Genomic DNA, 17936 nt, shown 5'->3' on the forward strand with positions numbered 1-17936 from the left:
GTCACCTGATAGGATGTTTCAGCACCTGTTTCAGGATTTGCTGATTGATGAAAGGCTGAAGCTCATTGGAAGTGATCTACATTCCCCTTATTACCCCACAGTGTCATCTACAGATTTATAGAGATAAAATCTATCCAAAGTTCCAGTTACTCTTTATTTATATATCTGATCTGATAGGGTGAAAAAGAGGAGGAAGGACAGTCTCTATTTGATTTACTATTACAAAGGAATTGAATCTAATTGGACAAAATAGCAGCTTGTTGAGCGATGAGCTGCCTGGGCTGGTCCATATTGCTCAGAGAGCTAATTCAAGGAATTTGTATATGAAGTCTACTTTGTTCTAGGAAGAAATTTTAAGGTGATTGGATGATCCAACATTCTGTTGAGTGCAGAGCTGGCTGGAATTATGTCTTTCCCAGAGAGCCAGCCTGAGAAGTTTTGCACTTTTCTGGCTTAACAGATTTGTTTATCACTACAATAGTGTGATAATTCCTCAGCATCCATTATAGGTGAAGGGCTTATTACTGCTTCATGAATTCAAGAGTATAGGAGGAGTGGATTTGCTTAGCAAGAGAGCCATGAAGACCCCAAGGGGAACATTTACTAGAAAAGTGGCTTCATACAGGGCAGATTTTTCATGAAGGGACCAAAGACATCAACACTTGCAATCCTCAGTTCTGAATTTCCCTGAGCATTTGAATTGCTCTCACTTTTGTCTCCTTGTTAGATTTCTATAAGAATATGCCCATTCTCTCCAGGGAAAATTTGATGGAAGAGAATGACCCAAGTTTATGTGTAACTTTTACTATACTGAATAATCCTGTATTTATGAGAACTTGTGGTATGCTGATTATTCTTGCTTTTCATTTATCATTAGGTAGATTTTTAAAGTTTGAGTTAATGGTGTTATTATTGTGACTAACTGGGTTTGTGGACATAGGAAGTACACTGTGCCTACTAGAACCCTGAGACAGCTTGAGTTGTAGCTATGTAGTGATCATCCTTCTCTGGAAAATTAGGCCTGCCAGTGTAAGGATTAGTTGTGGTCAGCAGGAGGGAGAGAGAAAGAGAGAGAGAGAGAGAGAGAGAGAGAGAGAGAGAGAGGGAGAGAGAGAGAGAGAGAATATCTATGCTTTGAAGGAATAAGGAATTTTATTAGATATAAATGAGGAAGGAATACATTCCAGACCTTGAGGTACCTGTGCCTGTACAAAAGTATGAGTATGAGAGATGGAATTTAATGTATAGTGAATACATATAAGCTATTAGTAAGTTTGGTGGTAAGTATATGGCATACAATGATAAGAAATAAGCTTGAAAACTTACATGGAACCAGAATGTGCACATTATTCAAGATTTATTGCTGTCTTAAGCTGCGTATAACATGCATTTCCCTAGATATATGTATTTACAGCTTGCATTAACTAAATTCATTATTTTATCAATTCATCCAATATGTACGTATTACCTGTTAGTTGTTTAGCACTATTATAGGTAAGGTCAGAGTTAACAATAACATTCAAGACTTGCTATCTGCCCCCAAAAGCTATAATTTTCTTAATTAAATGTTACATTTACACTTACAAGAAAAACATAATAGTAGTAGCTAAATCCAATACCTATACATTCTGCACTATTAGTGATTGGACCACTAAGACTTAAATAAAAATATATACTTATAATAATTACTTTTGAAAAAAAAGTTTCTTGATTTTGCCAGATCATAAATTATTCTTTTTTCACATTTAATTTATTTATTTTCAGTTTGCAACATTCATTTCCATAAGTTTTAAATTTTCTCTCCCTCCCTCTCTCCTCCCTCCCCATGATGGCATGCAGTCCAACATATGCTCTACACATACATTCCTCTTAAACACATTTTTACATTCGTCACGTTGCATAGAAGAATTATAACAAATGAGATAAACCATGATAAAGGAAAAAAAAAACAACAAAACAAAAGAGAAAAGTGTCTGCTTCACTCTGCATTCAGACTCCATAGTTCTTCCTCTAGATGTGGATGGCATTTTGCATGCCCTTTGGAAAAATTTTAGGTTCTTGAATTTCTGAGAAGGGCTAAGTCTGTTACTCTGTACAATGTTCTTCTGGTTCTGCTCACTTCATTCAGCATCAGTTCATATAAGTCTTTCCTGATTTTCCCAGTCTTCCTGCTCATCATTTCTTATAGCACAATAGTATTCCATTACATTCATATACCACAACTTGTTGAGCCATTCCCCAATTAATGGGTATCCCTTCAATTTCCAGTTCTTGACCACCACAAAAAGAGCTGCTATAAATATGTTTGTACATGTGAGACCTTTTCTTATTTTCATGATTTCTTTGGGATACAACCCCATAAATTATTGTTTTAAAGAAAAACATTTTGTTCTCTAAAATAGGAAACAATTGTTTTTTATTTAAATTATTGTGCTTATTTAAAATTATCTTCTATAGATTCATCTCAGTATCTACTTTTTTGCTATTTAGAGGAAATGGAATTATATAAGCCTTGGTGGGATTTAGTAGAAATTGAAAAGAAATTTCCCAATTTATTCTCTTCCTTAACATTGTTCATGAATAAATCTCAATTCATAGAGAACCACTAACAAGATACAGAAGCTATTTAAGTACATGACTTTAGCAGAGTAGCAGGAAAATCTAACAGTAAAGATATTTTATGAGGTATGTAAAACAGCCTTTGCCAAGATGACTAAAATCATTGTATTTACATAGGCTGGTGGCTTTGAGGAACAGAAAACAGGGATGTTTAAACATAAGAAGTTTTGTCCAGAAAAAAATAGAAAAAGTAGACAAATACAGATTCATGCTTTTGAAATGAGTATGTGTATGCAGAGCTTGAGATTTTATGCTGAGAGGCTCTTCTGCTATGAAAAAGTGTTCAATTGACACAGATGGGCAGCTCTTCCTTAATTCTGAGTCTGAAAGAGTTGCCTGGGAACCTGAGTGGCTTTTGCATATTGTCACTCAGCTAAAAATATGTCACCTCAGGCAGGAATTGAACTCAGATTTTCCTGAATTCAGAAAAATCCCTGCAGCCATTATACTTCCCCCCCACACACATACACACACACACACACACACACACACACACACACACATGCATGGATGCATGCACACACACACATGATATAGACAATGTTTATGGTCACAGATATAGATATGGAAGTGACCTTAATTCAAATTCTAATTCAAACCTTCTCATTTTACAAATGAAGCAACTGAGGCTCAGAGAAGTTCAGTAACTCACCTGGGTCACACAAAGAGTAAGTGGTAGACCAGGGATTTGAATTCATATCCTCTGTGACAACAAGTTCAAGGTTATTTTCATTGTACCAACTTCAGCTGCCATGATTCTAAATCATATAAACTAGTTATTTTAAAAAGTTCCAAGATAAATCAAATTGGATTCTTGGTAAAAGTCTCAGGCAAATGAGAGCTACCCATGTAATGGAAGTAAAGATCAAAGTGGAAAAAAGAGGGGAGGAAAAAAGAAAAGATGGAATATGAGAGGAAAATTCATTTTTCACTGGGATAAAGTATTGTGAAGTGTCCTATTGTTGTTTCTGGAGTAAAAGGCCATGTCAACCGACAGAGACCAAAATGCATTAAATATTAAAAAAATATTTAATTAATCTGGATGGAGTGGACAGTAATCCTAGGTCATTCAGAAAGAAAAAAAAACACATTTTACTTAGAACTGGGGGTTTCGTAGCATGGTCTCAGGTTTGTCTGTTGATGATATATATATATATATATATACACACACACATACATATATGTGTTTATGTGTATGTGTATACATACATACATACACCCAAGTGTGTATATACATATACATATATACATATATATGTGTATATATACATATTATATATACATACATATATACATACATATATACATATACATATACATACATACATACACACACACACATATATGAATGAAAATCTGGGGGAAAAAAGGTGGTTTGAAATAAATGGTAACTGAAATATTTTTTTGACAGCTGGATGAAGAAGCCTCGGTGTGGTGTGCCTGACCAGACTCGAGGCAGCTCCAAATTTAATATTCGCCGAAAGCGATATGCACTAACAGGACAGAAGTGGCAACACAAGCACATCACTTACAGGTACCCAAACTGACTATCAGTTCACTTTCTGACATTTTATGTGATAGCCATTTTACAAAGTGATATGACTTTGAGTTATAAACACTACTCAGTGTTAACATGCAGTCTTAAAATAATGGACCTAAAGACCCCCTGGTTGGAGGAGAATAGACTATGTAGTTCACAGTGGGGCACCATGAGAAACTTTTTAGACCTCAGTTTTCTTTAAGTGAATTAGCACTTCTGGCTTGTTGAGTGTTGTATTAGTAGCCTGGCTTACTTTAAAGAATTTTTAAAATGGGCCACATAATCAAGCCAGCCAATATCACATTTAATTCTTTAGGAAAGTATTTTTATTGGAAAAAAATTGAATGATGAGAGTGTATGTATGAATATATATATACATATATATGGACACCTAAACATGTATAAATGTGCATATAAATATGTATATACATGTATATATTTATGTAAACTTATATGCATATCTCTGTTTCTATCTAATTTATCTATACATATGTGCCCATTAATCTATTTGAATAACACATATAAAGAGTTCTGCAAAAGTTATAGTGCTAAATAAATGCTAGTTATTATTAGAATCTGACTTGCTGTTACATTTTTGTCTTTGCATTCTCAGTAACTATCACTTTGAAGGCCCTAAATAACTTCTATCATTCCAGTTATTTTCTTTTCTATTCCCATGGCAATATATCAGAGAAATTTCTTTTTCTTAAATGAAAGACAGTCCAAGCAGTATGTGTACCTTACAAACTGTGGTCATAAGAACTCTTATAGTTAGTTGTATACCTGTATCACAATTTACTTTTATCCAAACAAACTAATAATAAAGAGAATGGAGGTGGATACTATCCTTTATATGAGAGCTCTTGAGGAGCACTGAACTTAAAGATGCCGGCTTTAAATAGATAAACAAGAAAAAACTATCAGATGAAAGAAGCTCTACTGCTTTAGAATATTCCTTTATTTAGATTTGCCAGGTAAATTGACCCAAATGTATCAAGTTTCTTCTGGTTTCTTTCTAATGACTTTTGAATTATGACAAATATCACTGTGCTTTTATTTTGACTTCAAGTGCATGCTTGTGACTGTCATCTCTGTTGTGTTGCACAAATCATCGTAATCATAAACAATAACAACAAAACCCAAATGCTAAAAGTGAAAAAAAAGATCTACGTGACTTGTATTTGACTAAACACTTATTAAATATTACCATGTCCACAATAATTTATATGTACTTACCTGAAATAATTTTGTGGTTACTGAAACAACTTAATAGTTGTTTGATTTAGTTCTCTTCAATTTGTAAGTATATATGCCATATGGGAAAATTAAAAAAAAAAACTTGATAGCATCTGTCACTTCCTCTTTGGTCTAGCAGTCTCATAACACTGTTAGAGAAAGTGATCAGATATGTCTGTTGGAGATTTTTTTTCACAAAGTCATGAAAAGCCTTATGGTATTCTTTTGGAAATGTTTGCCTATTGATTTGAGAGATATTCGTAGTCATTCCATTAAAGTGAAATGGTTTTCACTCCTGAATCCTCAGTTTCTGTTGTCTGAAATTAGATAGTGCTGAGAGGGATGAGACAGAATACTCTGTGATTTCTAAATGATACACAGATCCCGGAGACTAAATAGCACAGGTAGTTGGCTCTCTTTAAAGCATATTTCTTGACATTCTGAATGCCTTATACAGGGATAGCCTCACAAACCTCCCAGCAGCTATGACATTCCTTTTTAGAAGTCTGCCCCTTAGAATCAAAGACCTTGTCAAATAATCTACTTCCTTATAAATCATTCCCATTATGCAGTACCCATTAACTGTTTCCTAGGTAATAACTTACAGGCTAATTTCTCTTCTATTTTTGAGTCTCATTCATGGATCTCCTATTATGGTGGTATAAAACATCAAAAACGGAAGGAAATTTAATTTGGGTCTACCATGTGATAGTTACTGGGAATGCAAAGACAAATGTAGCAGCAAGTCAGATAACTTAGATTCTAATAATAACTAGCATTTATTTAGCATTATAACTTTTGTAGAACTCTTTACATGTGTTATCTCATTTGATTTTCAAAACAACTCTATAATGTAGGTGCTATTGTTATCCCCTTTTTACAGATGAGGAAAATGAGACTCAGAGAGGTTAAGTGATTCGTTGTTGTCATTAGTCATTTCAGTCATGCATGACTCTTCGTGAACCCATTTGGGGTTTTCTTGGCAAAGGTACTGAAATGATTTGTCATTTCCTTCTCTAGCTCATTTAATAGATGAGGAAACTGAGGCAAACAGGGTTAAGTGCCTTGCCCAGGGTCAAACAGCTAGTATGTGTTAGAGGCTGCATTTGAACTCAGGTTTTCCTGACTCCAGACCTAGAACTCTCTCTACTGTACCACCTAGTTGCCCCTAAGTGATTTATCCTTAAGTATTTGATGTGGACTCAAACTCAAGCCTTCATAACTCCATGTAACTCCATGTCCAACACTCTCTTTTTTATTGTGAAAGATAACTGCCTACCTGGTAAGAAACAACAAGTACATAGATAAGTATAGACATACTAGATACAAAGTAATTAAAAAATAATTTTGCACATTGTTTAATACCAACAGTTGGCCAAGGTTGGGGCAGGGGATAAGATCAGAAAAGGCTTCTTTTATCAAATCATTTATCCAATCAACAAGCATTTATTAAGTGCCTACTATGTGTCAGACACTTTGCCAGAGGTACAAATATAATGAAAGAAACAGTCCCTCCTCATGAGGGACTTTCATGCTAAGGAGGAGACAAAAAGTATAAGTCGACAATTAGACTCTACATAATAAATATAAAAAGTAATTCAAATATATACAAAATCGTCAACTACAAGGAAGTTCAGGGAAGAGGGTACTAGGAATTGGTGGTTATCAGGAAAATTGTTCTGCAGAAGATGGAACTTGAGCTACACTTTGAAGGAGTAATGAACAGGGGAGGCATTCTTAGCATGAGTGATGGATGATCAGGGTAGCAGCGTGGAGATGGGAGAGAGAGTGCTGTGTGTGAAGGTGAGAGAAGGCCACCTTGACGGGGCCACAGAGGGATGAATGTAAAGTGCGTAAGGAAAGAAAAATTGGGGTCAAATTAAAAAGGGCTTGAAAAGCCTAACAAGGTGGAGAGGGGATGGATTTTATCCTAGACTCAATATGGAGCTACTGTGATTTATTAAGTAAAGGAGATAGATAGTAACCAAAATGTACTTTGAAGGAAGATAAGAACACTTTGAGGTCCATGTGAGGAGATAGAATAGAGATGCAAGGTTGTTTACAAGTAGTCATTTTTGGTAGAACATATGAGAAGGGAGTAATGTGTGAATATTCTTGAATCATAGATCTTAATTTGTTTGAAAGTGGCTTTAAATGTCAAATGGCAGAATTTCTATTTTACTCTTGAGACAGTAAGAATCAACTGAAACTTGGTTTGAGAAAGGGAAGTAAAAGAGACAGAGCTCTGTTTTAGTGATATCATTTTGGCAGCTGTGTAGAGGATATATTGTTGTTGTCTGTTGTCATTCAGGTGTTTCAGTTGTGTCTGACTCTTAGTGATCTCATTTAGGCTTTTTTTTTTTGACAAAGATACTGGAGTGGTTCGCCACTTTCTTCTCCAACTCATTTTACATATGAAGAAATGGGCCAAATGGGTGGAGTGAATTACCCAGGGTCACACAGTTAGTAATTGTCTGAGGCCAGGTTTCAAGTCAGGAAAATGTCTTCCTGACTCCAGGCCCAGCACTCTATCCACTGAACCTCTTAGTTGCCCCAAGCGAATGTATTAGAGAAGAAACTGGAGGCAAATAACTAGTTAGAAGACTATCATCCTTGGAAGAGGTGGTAAGTGCCTGAATTACGTTATGACAAAATGATGGGAAATTAAAAGATAGATAGGAGAGATGTTATTGATATGGAATTAACAGACCTTGTCAATTCATTGAATATGTGAGGTGAATGAGATTGAGAAACGAAGAATGATTCTAAGGTTGTGAATTTATATCACTGCAAAGTTGGAACTACACTTGACAGGAAATGGAAATTGATTTAAAGGAAGAGGTGCAATAATAGAAGAAATGCAATAATTTCTGTTTTATACATGTTGAATTTGAAATGCCTACAGCATGCTGTTTCTGAAGAGTGACACTGCCACACAGGTATTGCAGTTATGGGAGAACAAATACCAGTGGAGAACAGCATAGGTGGGCACTCCTCACCCCTTTGCCCTCACGCCCAGCTCCCCAGTTAAACTAGGGGTACAAACATGCAACAGAACAAGTAGTCCAATCTAAGTTGTCTATGACATTCAGGGCTCAAATTAAGAGTTGTAGACAAGGGGGCAGAGCCAAGATGGTGGAGTAAAAGCAGGGAACATATCCGAGCTCCCTCACAAAGTTTTTCAGGTACCTCTTTAAAAGTAAATCTCAACAAATTTGAGAAAGGTAGAATCCACTAGGAGACAGAGTGTGGCAGATTTCCAGCCCAGGATAGTCTGGAAAATCAATGGGAAGGATCTGTTGCACCTGGTGGGAGAGCACTTGACCACGCAGAACTACACCTGACCATAGCCAAGTGGAAGCAGGCCCAGTGGGCTGAATCACAGGCTGTGGGGGTGATCCTCAGGCCTCTCAGCACAGGACTGGAGTTTGTCAGAGCTAGGTAAGACAGAAGCACAGGGCCTGCGGGTGGCAGCAACTGCTACTCCTGGGGCTATCAGCTCACAGACTAAATGTTTGAAAATCACGTTCTTGAACTTCCAGGAGCTATGATGACACGCTAAACCATAAGCACTCTCACCCCTCCCTTGCTGACTTTGAATAACCTAGAGAATACTGTCCTAGGAAAAACTCTAGAATAGATGAGTCAGAAGTAGGAATTCAGCAGTCTTTTAGCTCAAGAAGCTAGGGAGAAGGGCCCCTCTTGCAGTGGCAGAAAGAGACCAGTGCAGGAAGGGAGGCATCCCAGCAAGCCCCCGCTTAGTAGATCAGTAGGAGTTCCTGACCCCCAAGGGGAGGGAGCTGCCAAGAGCCAACACCAGGACCCCAGGGGAATTGGCAGACACCAGCCCAGACCTACAGCTGAGGCCACCCATGCTATAGCACAGCCCTGGGGAAGAGGAGACTTCCAGCAGCCAGGCCACTCCTCTATACCTCATGTTGTGAGCTTCAGTGTAACCCCAGGGAAACTCAGAAAGACTTCTTGGACCTCAACCTTGGCATACACCAGCCAGCTCAACCTCAGCACCAGGTAAGCTGCAGCACTTTATACCTTCTAGCTGACAAAACCAGAGGCCATAGCACACAAAGCCAGTAATGAGGCCCCTAGTGCCTAGCACAAGAAGTTTGGTACAGAACCCCCTGTGCCCCAGAAGCAGAGATCCACTTTAAAAGCCAGGAAAAAGGCAACCACCATGAAGAAGCAAACTAGAAAAGAGAAGAGTATAGACCATAGAGTCTTACTATGGAGACAGGGAAGATCTAAATATGAATTGAGAAGAGGAAAGCATTGACACTATACTCACTTCTGAAACCTCAAAAGGGAATATGGTCTGGTCTCAAGACCAAAAGTCTTTACTAGAAGAGCTCAAGGAGGATTTTAAAAGCCAACTTAGAGAGGTAAAAGAAAAATTACAGAACCTATCAGAAGAAAATAACTTCTTGAAAAGTAAAATTGGCCAAATGAAAGAGAGGTATGGAAGCTATCTGAAGAAAACAATTTGTTAAAATTAGAACTGGACAAGTAGAAGCTAATGACTATATGAGGCATCAAAAATCAATCAAACAAAAACTAAAGCATGAAAAAAATAGAAGAAAATGTAAAATATCTCATTGGAAAAACAACTGACCGACAAAATAGATCCAGGAGAGATAATCTAAGAAATATTGGTCTACCAGAAAGCCATGATGAAAAAAAGAGCCTGGATAGTTTCTTCCAAGAAATCATCAGAGAAAATTTCTCTGAGGTCCTAGAACCAGAGGGCAAAATAATCATTGAAAGAATCCATCCATCACCCCCTGAAAGAGATCCCAAATTGAAAACTTCAAGGAATATTTTAGCCAATTTCCAGACTTATCAGGTCAAGGAGAAAAGACTGCAAGCATCCAGAAAGAAACACTTTAAATATTGCGGAACCACAGTCAGGATCACACAGGACCTTGCAGCTTCTACATTAAAAGATTAGGGGATTGGAATATGATATTCCAAAAGGCAAAGAAACTTGGACTCTGACCAAGGATCAACTATCCAGCAAAATTGAGCATAATCTTTCAGGCAAGGAGATGGACATTAAATGAAATAAGGGAATTCCAGTCCTTCCTGATGAAAAGGTCAAAGCTCAATGAAAAATTTAATCTTCAAATACAAGACTCAAGAGAGGCATAAAATGGTAAACAGGGGAAAAAAGAGAAAAAAATATTGTTATTCAACAAAGGCAAATTTCTTACATCCCTACATGGGAGGATGATATTTTTTTTAATTTTGAGAATGGTATAGTTATTGCGACATTTAAAATGGATATACATAGACAGAGGGTATGGGTATGAATTAACTTATGTGATAATAAAAACCCTAATTAAGAGATGTAAAGGGATTGTAATGGGAGAAGTAAAAAGAAGTCAGAAAAGAGTGAATTACATCACATGAAGAGGCACATGTTATAGTAGAGGGAAAGAAGGGAGGGAGAAGAGCAGTGATTGAGATTTATTCTCATCAGATTTGGTTCAAGGGGAGAATAACATATTCTATTAGGTATAGAAATCAAACTTGCCCTACAGGCAGTAGGAGAGAAAGGGGAAAGAAAATGGGGGTGGCTAGAAGGGAGGGAAGAAGTAGCAAGAGAAAAGGGTAAGATGGGGGGTGCTGACAGAACAAGAATTTTGAAGGAGACAGCGGTCTAAAGCAAAACTTTTCAGGAGGGGAAGAGAGATGGGAGAAATAAAAGCATAAAAGGGGGGATAGGATGGAGAAAAAGACACAGATATTAATCATAACTGTGAATGTGAATGAGAAGAACTCTCAAATAAAATGGAGATGGATAGCAGAATGGATTAAAAACCATAATCCTACAATATGCTGTTTACAAGAAACACATTTCAAACAGGTGAAAACATATAGAGTAAAGGTAAAAGACTGGAGTAGAATATATTGTGCTTCAGCTGAAGTAAAAAAAAAAAAAAAAGCACTGATAGCAATCCTAATCTCAGACAAAGCCAAGACAAAGATAGATATAATTAAAAGATATAAGGAAGGAAACTATATCCTGCTAAAAGGCACCATAGACAATGAAGTAATATCATTACTTAACATATATGTGCCAAGTGATATAGTATCCAAATTCTTAGAGGGGAAGTTAAGGGAGAAACAGAAAGAAATGATCAGCAAAACTATACTAGTGGGAGACCTCAACTTCCCCCTCTCTGCACTTGATAAATAGAACCTCAAAATAAACAACAAATAAGTTAAGGAGATGAACAGAATTTTGGAAAAGGGAGATATGATAAATCTCTGGAGAAAACTGAATGGGAATAGAGAATAACATGGCACATACACAAAAATAGACTATGTACTAGGGCATAAAAACCTCACAATCCAGTGCAGAAAGACAGAAATAATCAATGCATCCCTTTCCGATCATGACACAATAAAAACTTATGGGACACAGCAAAAGCAATTGTTACGGGAAGTTTTATATCTCTGAATGCTTATATGAATAAAATAGAGAAAAAGGAGATCAGTGAATTGGGCATGCAACTTAAAAAGCTAGGAAAAGAACAAATTAAAAATTTGCAATTGAATACCAAATTAGAAATACTGAAAACTGAAGGAGAGATTAATAAAATTGAAATCAAGAAAACTGTTGAACTAGTAAATAAAACTAAGAGCCAGTTTTACGTAAAATCCAATAAAATTGATAAACCTTTGGCCAAATTGATTAAAAAAAGAAAGAAGCAAACCAAATTACCAGTATCAAAAATGAAAAGGGTGAATTAACCTCCAGTGAAGAGGAAATTAAAACAATAATTAGGAATTATTTTGCCCAATTGTATGCCCATAAATTTGAGAATCTTAGGGAAATGGATGAATATTTACAAAAATGTAAATTGCCTAGATTAACAGAAGAGGAAGTAAAATACTTAAATAACCCCATCTCAGAAAAAGAAATTGAACAGGCCATCAATGAACTTCCTAGGAAAAAATCTCTAGGGTCAGATGGATTTACAGGTGGATTCTATCAAACCTTTAAAGAACAATTAATTCCCATACTTTATAGACTATTTGGGAAAAAAGGCAAAGAAGGAGTCTTACCAAATTATTTTTTATGACAGAAATGTTGTACTAATACCTAAACCAGGAAGAGTCAAAACAGAGAAAGAAAATTATAAACCAATTTCCCTAATGAATATTGATGCAAAAATTTTAAATAAAATATTAGCAAAAAGATTGCAGCAACTTATCACAAGAATCACTTTGACCAGGTAGGATTTATCCCAGGAATGCAAGGCTGGTCCAATATTAGGAAAACTATCAGCATAATTGATCATCTCAACAACAAAACTAGCAGAAACCATACGATTATTTCAATAGATGCAGTAAAAGCATCTGACAAAATATAACACCCATTCCTATTAAAATAAACCAGCAGAAAACACAGGAATAGATGGAGTTTTCCTTAAAATGAAAAACAGCATCTACCTAAAACTATCAGCAAGCATATGTAATGGGGATAATCTAGATCCATTCCCAATAAGATCAGGGATGAAACAAGGATGTCCATTATCACCCCTATTATTCAATTTAGTACTAGAAATGTTAGCTGTAGTAATAAGAGAAGAAAAAGAAATTGAAGGAATTAGAATAGGCAGAGAAGAAACTAAGTTATCACTCTTTGCAGATGATATGATGATTTGCTTAGAGAATCCTAAAGAATCAAGTAAAAACTGCTTGAAATAATAAATAACTTTAGCAAATTTGCAGGACATAAAATAAATCCACATAAGTTTTTGGCATTCCTATGCATTACTAACAAAGCCCAACAGCAAGAGATAGAAAGAGAAATTCCATTTAAAGTTACTGTAGACATAATGAAATATTTGGGAGTCTACTTGCCAAAACAAAACCAGGACCCATATGAACACAACTACAGAACACTTTTCACACAAATAAAGTCAGATCTAAATAACTGGAAAAACATCAGTTGCTCATGGTTAGGCCAAGCTAATGTAACAAAAATTACAATTTTGGCTAAATTAGTTTACTTATTTAGTGCCATACCAATAAAACTACCAAAAATTATTTTATGGAGCTAGATAACATCATAACAAAATTCATCTGGAATAACAAAATAATATCAAGGGAATTGGAATATTTCCAAAATATCAAGGGAATTAATGAAAAGAAATGCTAGGGAAGATGGCCTAGCCATACCAGATATTAAGCTGTATTACAAAGCAGCAATTATCAAAGGTATTTGGTACTGGCTAAGAAATAGAATCTTGTATCAGGCTTAGGAACACAAGACACAGTAGTCAATGACTATAGTAATCTACTCTTTAATAAACCCAAAGAGTTCAGCTTCTGGGTTAAGAATTCATTATTTTACAAGAACTGCTGGGGAAACTGGAAAATAGTATGGCAGAAACTGGGCATAGACCAATGTCTTATACTGTATGCCAAAATAAAGTCAAAATGTGTTCATGATTTAGATATAAAAGCTGATATTATAAGCAACTTGGGAGAGCAAGGAATAGTTCACCTTCAGATTTATGGAGAAGGGAAGAATTTATGACCAAACAAGAGATAGAGAGCATTACAAAATGCAAAATGGATCATTTTGATTACATTAAATTGAAATGTTTTTGTACAAACAAAGCCAATGCAACCAAGATTGGGAAGGAAGCAAAAAATTGGGAAAGAATTTTTACAACCAGTGTCTCTGATAAAGGCCTCATGTCTAAAATGTATAGATAACTGAGTTAAACTTATATGAATCCAAGTCATTCCCCACTTGAAAAATGGTCAAAGGATATGAACACGCAGTTTTCAGAGGAAGAAATTAAAGATACCTATTGTCATATGAAAAAGTGCTCTAAGTCACTATTGATTAGAGAAATGCAAATCAGAACAACTCGTAGGTACCACATCTTTCCTGTCAGATTGGCTAACATTACTAAACAGGAAAATGACAAATGCTAGAGAAGATATGGGAAAATAGGAACACTTTTACATTGTTGATAGAGTTGCAAATGGATGCAGCCATCCTGGAGAGCAATTTGGAACTATGCCCAAAGGGCTATAAAAATCTGCATACCCTTTGACCCAGCAATACTACTTCTAGGGCTGTATCCCAACAAGATCATACAAGTGGGAAAAGGACCCATATGTACAAAAATACTTATAGCAGCTCTTTTTGTGATGGCACAGAATTTGAAATCAAGGGGATGTCCATCAATGGTGGAATGGCTAAACAATTAGTGACATATGAATGTAATTCATTTGCTGTGAGACATGAGGAGCAGACAAACTTCATAATAACCTGGAAAGACTTACATGATCTGATGCTGAGCGAGGGGAGCAAAACCAGGAGAACATTATATACTATTACAGACACACAGTATCTGTGATGACTAACTTTGACAGACTTGGCTCTTCTCAGCAATGCAAGGTTCTAAGACAGCTCCAACAGGCTAATGGTGGAAAAGGCTATCCACACCCAAAGAAAGAACTAGGGAGACTGAATGCAGATTGAGGCAAACAATTTGCTCTCTCTCTTTTTTTTTAACACTGTCTGTGTTAAAGTTGGGCTCTGCTCCCAGGATAGAAAGGACACTGTACCAAGTTTCACATTTTTTTTGTACAACTATTTTCAGAGCTAGTTCTGGGTGTCTGAGTTTTCAGTTTTTCCCTGGTGGTGTGATCTGAGAAGAGGTGTTTTACTACTCTCTAGTGGTCTATGCTCTGCTCTGTGAACAACCACAAGAATTCTTTTCTTCCCTGGAATCATGATCAGGGTCTCTGCTCCCCTGGAGCCACAAACTCTGGTGTGCTAGTGCTCTTCCTCACCCTAGGCAATAGAACAAAGTACTGTATCCCCTGCTGTCAAAGATGCCTCTGTTCTCTCTCTGACTACTTATCAGACCCTTTTGCCTACTTTGGGCTGAGAGGTCGAGAAGCCACCACTGTAGCTACTGATTCAGTTGCCCCCAAGGCCTGCAGCTTGTTTCCTGGGGGGCAGGCCTGTGCTCCACTCTCACCCTGGTGCAACAGATCTGTCTTGCCATATTTATAAATTGTCTTGGGCCGGAAAATTGTTTCACCCCATCCTTTTGTGAGTTCTGCTGCTCCAGAATGCATTTTGAGGTGTTATTTAAAGTTGTTTGAAGGGAAACTTGTGAGAGCTCAGGCAAATCCCTGCCTTTTCTCTGCCATCTTGGTTTTGTCCCCTCTAAATGATTTTTTAAAGATTACGTTACATGAAAGCTGACAATCCCTATTGATACAATGATTTTACTCACTTGGGAGTTGCCTACAATAATGAAATTACAGGTTTACATCCCATGAAGATTCGTTATTAGTCATATGGCCATGAGCACCACATTTAGCCCCCTTGAGCCTGTTTTGACACCTTTAAACCTGGAGTCATAAATGTTCTATCTAACATTGTAATATTTTGTGAGAAAGTGCTTTGTAAATCTTAAACCACTATGTAAAAATGAACAATGAAGTTGTACTTTTATTTCTGCCAGTTCTTAGATAAGGAAAGTGCTCTATTTGGAATCATTGATACAGATCTATTAAGAATCACTTTCAAGAAAACCAGATTCGTTTTTCATGTGTATGCAATGTCCTTAGTTAAATTGTAAGTTCTTAGAAGATTGGAACCATATAATAAACTTCACTTAATCAGATCCTCAGAGTTGGTAAAGACCTTAAGAGTTCATTTTGCTTATTTCCTATATATACTACATACCTGTAAATTGGTCAGCAGACCTTCAGAGTTTCTTTATATCCACCTTAGTCTCTCACGTAGTGCCTTGGCTATGTTAGGTGCCTGAAAAATGCTTGGTGTTTGGTTGATAACTGACATGAATCTTTATAATTTAGTTCTGCTTTGCTTTATATCAGGTCTCTTTGATTGCTTCATTTTTGGTATACTCACCATTATATTTCTCCTGCCATTTGGATGACCTGTGTATAATTTTTCCTATTCCCACAGAGATACAAGCTTAATGGTTGTCATCATTATTTCAGAAAGATAAGTTTCATTCTTAAACAAAACTGCAAATTAAATATTGCGTGCTACATTGTTAGAATGGTTATTTTTTACCTGTTCAATGAAAACAAGCATTAAGGAGAGAAATTATAGTGTAGAGTTCAGCATGAAAGATAATTTAGAACATAGCTCTCAAAACTTTTTGAACAAGTACTTATGTCAGTTATATATATATATATAATATATATGTTATATATAATATATATATATATAAACATACATATATACTCATTTACAAATTATATAATGCACAACTTTGTTAATAATTATTTTTATTTTAATACACAAGAATAGAAATTTCATAAGTGTGAGGTGAATAAATTATTGAACAAATAGAATAGTAGCAAGCTACTGAAAATTATTTTATTGAAAAATATTTATAAATATTATCTGGACATGGCCTAGATTTCCTTTTGTCTCTCTCCCTTACCTGTCCCCAGAGAGCATAACTTATAATAAAGTAACATCAGTAAAACTGATCAATACCTAAAAAAAACCCTTGTTGTTATGTGTAACAGATCATAAATGTCCCTGCTTTGTGCATCTGCAAAGGATTTGGGGGGGGGTGTCCTTTCATATCTCTTATTTCTTTTAAATTTCACAACATTCATTTCAATTGTCTTATGGTTGGTGTTCTTTCCATTTATGTTATTTTAGTTATTGTACATATTATTTTCCTGACTGATTATTAGCTCAATCTGCATGTATTCATGTAAGACTTTTCATGCCATGTTTATCATGTTTATCATTTCATTATCATATTCATCATATCATGGTAATATTACCACGCTTTCTCTTAACCATTTCTCAATTATTATGTATATTTGTTTCTCTTTGCCACCACAAAAAAGTTGTTATAAACATTGTGGTGCAAATAGAATTTTTCTTTTTGCCAGTGACATCCTTGGGAATTCCTAGCAGTGGAATCTTTGGGTCAAAGGGCATGTACATTTTAGCCACTTTATATAATTCTAAATTGCTTGCCAAAATGGTCGCAATAATTTACAATTCTACCAATAATGCATTAATGTGCCTTTCTTACAATCCCTCCAACATTGACTATTCCTGTATTTGGTCTTCTTTTTTGAGGCAAGATTTCATAGTAGATAGAGTGTTAGACTCTAAGAAAGAAAGTCCAGAGTTTCAATTATGCCTCAAGCATTTTCCACCTGTGTGACCCTGGACAGATTTCTCTCTGCCTCAGTTTTGTAATTGTTTATGTCAGATACACATACACACACACACACGCACGCACACACATAAATGCACAGAAACACACACAAATTAATTTGCTTCTGAATCTTCTTGACTAAGATAGTGGCATGTTTAGACTTTCATCAAGGAAAATCACTTGGGCAGTTGCGTGGACTTACTGGAGAAGGAAGGGAAATATTTGAGTAAAGTACCAAGCAAGAGATTATCAGGAAATTAGGTAGTGGCTGTGAGAAGAGAGGTAATGACACAGATTCAAGAGATATTATGCAGGCAGAA

At 36.0% G+C, this 17936-nt stretch overlaps 1 protein-coding gene across 1 annotated transcript in view; it reads left to right on the forward strand.

Moving 5' to 3' along the window:
- The window catches only part of MMP16 (matrix metallopeptidase 16), a 208786-nt gene that overhangs the window by 19453 nt on the left and 171397 nt on the right, over positions 1 to 17936 (forward strand). The window contains exon 3 of the mRNA XM_036742422.1: positions 4031 to 4153. Coding sequence (XP_036598317.1) covers positions 4031 to 4153 — 123 coding nt within the window. The remainder of the gene's footprint in view (positions 1 to 4030; positions 4154 to 17936) is intronic.

This window comes from Trichosurus vulpecula, chromosome 1 (assembly GCF_011100635.1).
Source record: "Trichosurus vulpecula isolate mTriVul1 chromosome 1, mTriVul1.pri, whole genome shotgun sequence".
In the NCBI taxonomy this organism is placed as follows: Eukaryota; Metazoa; Chordata; class Mammalia; order Diprotodontia; family Phalangeridae; genus Trichosurus; species Trichosurus vulpecula.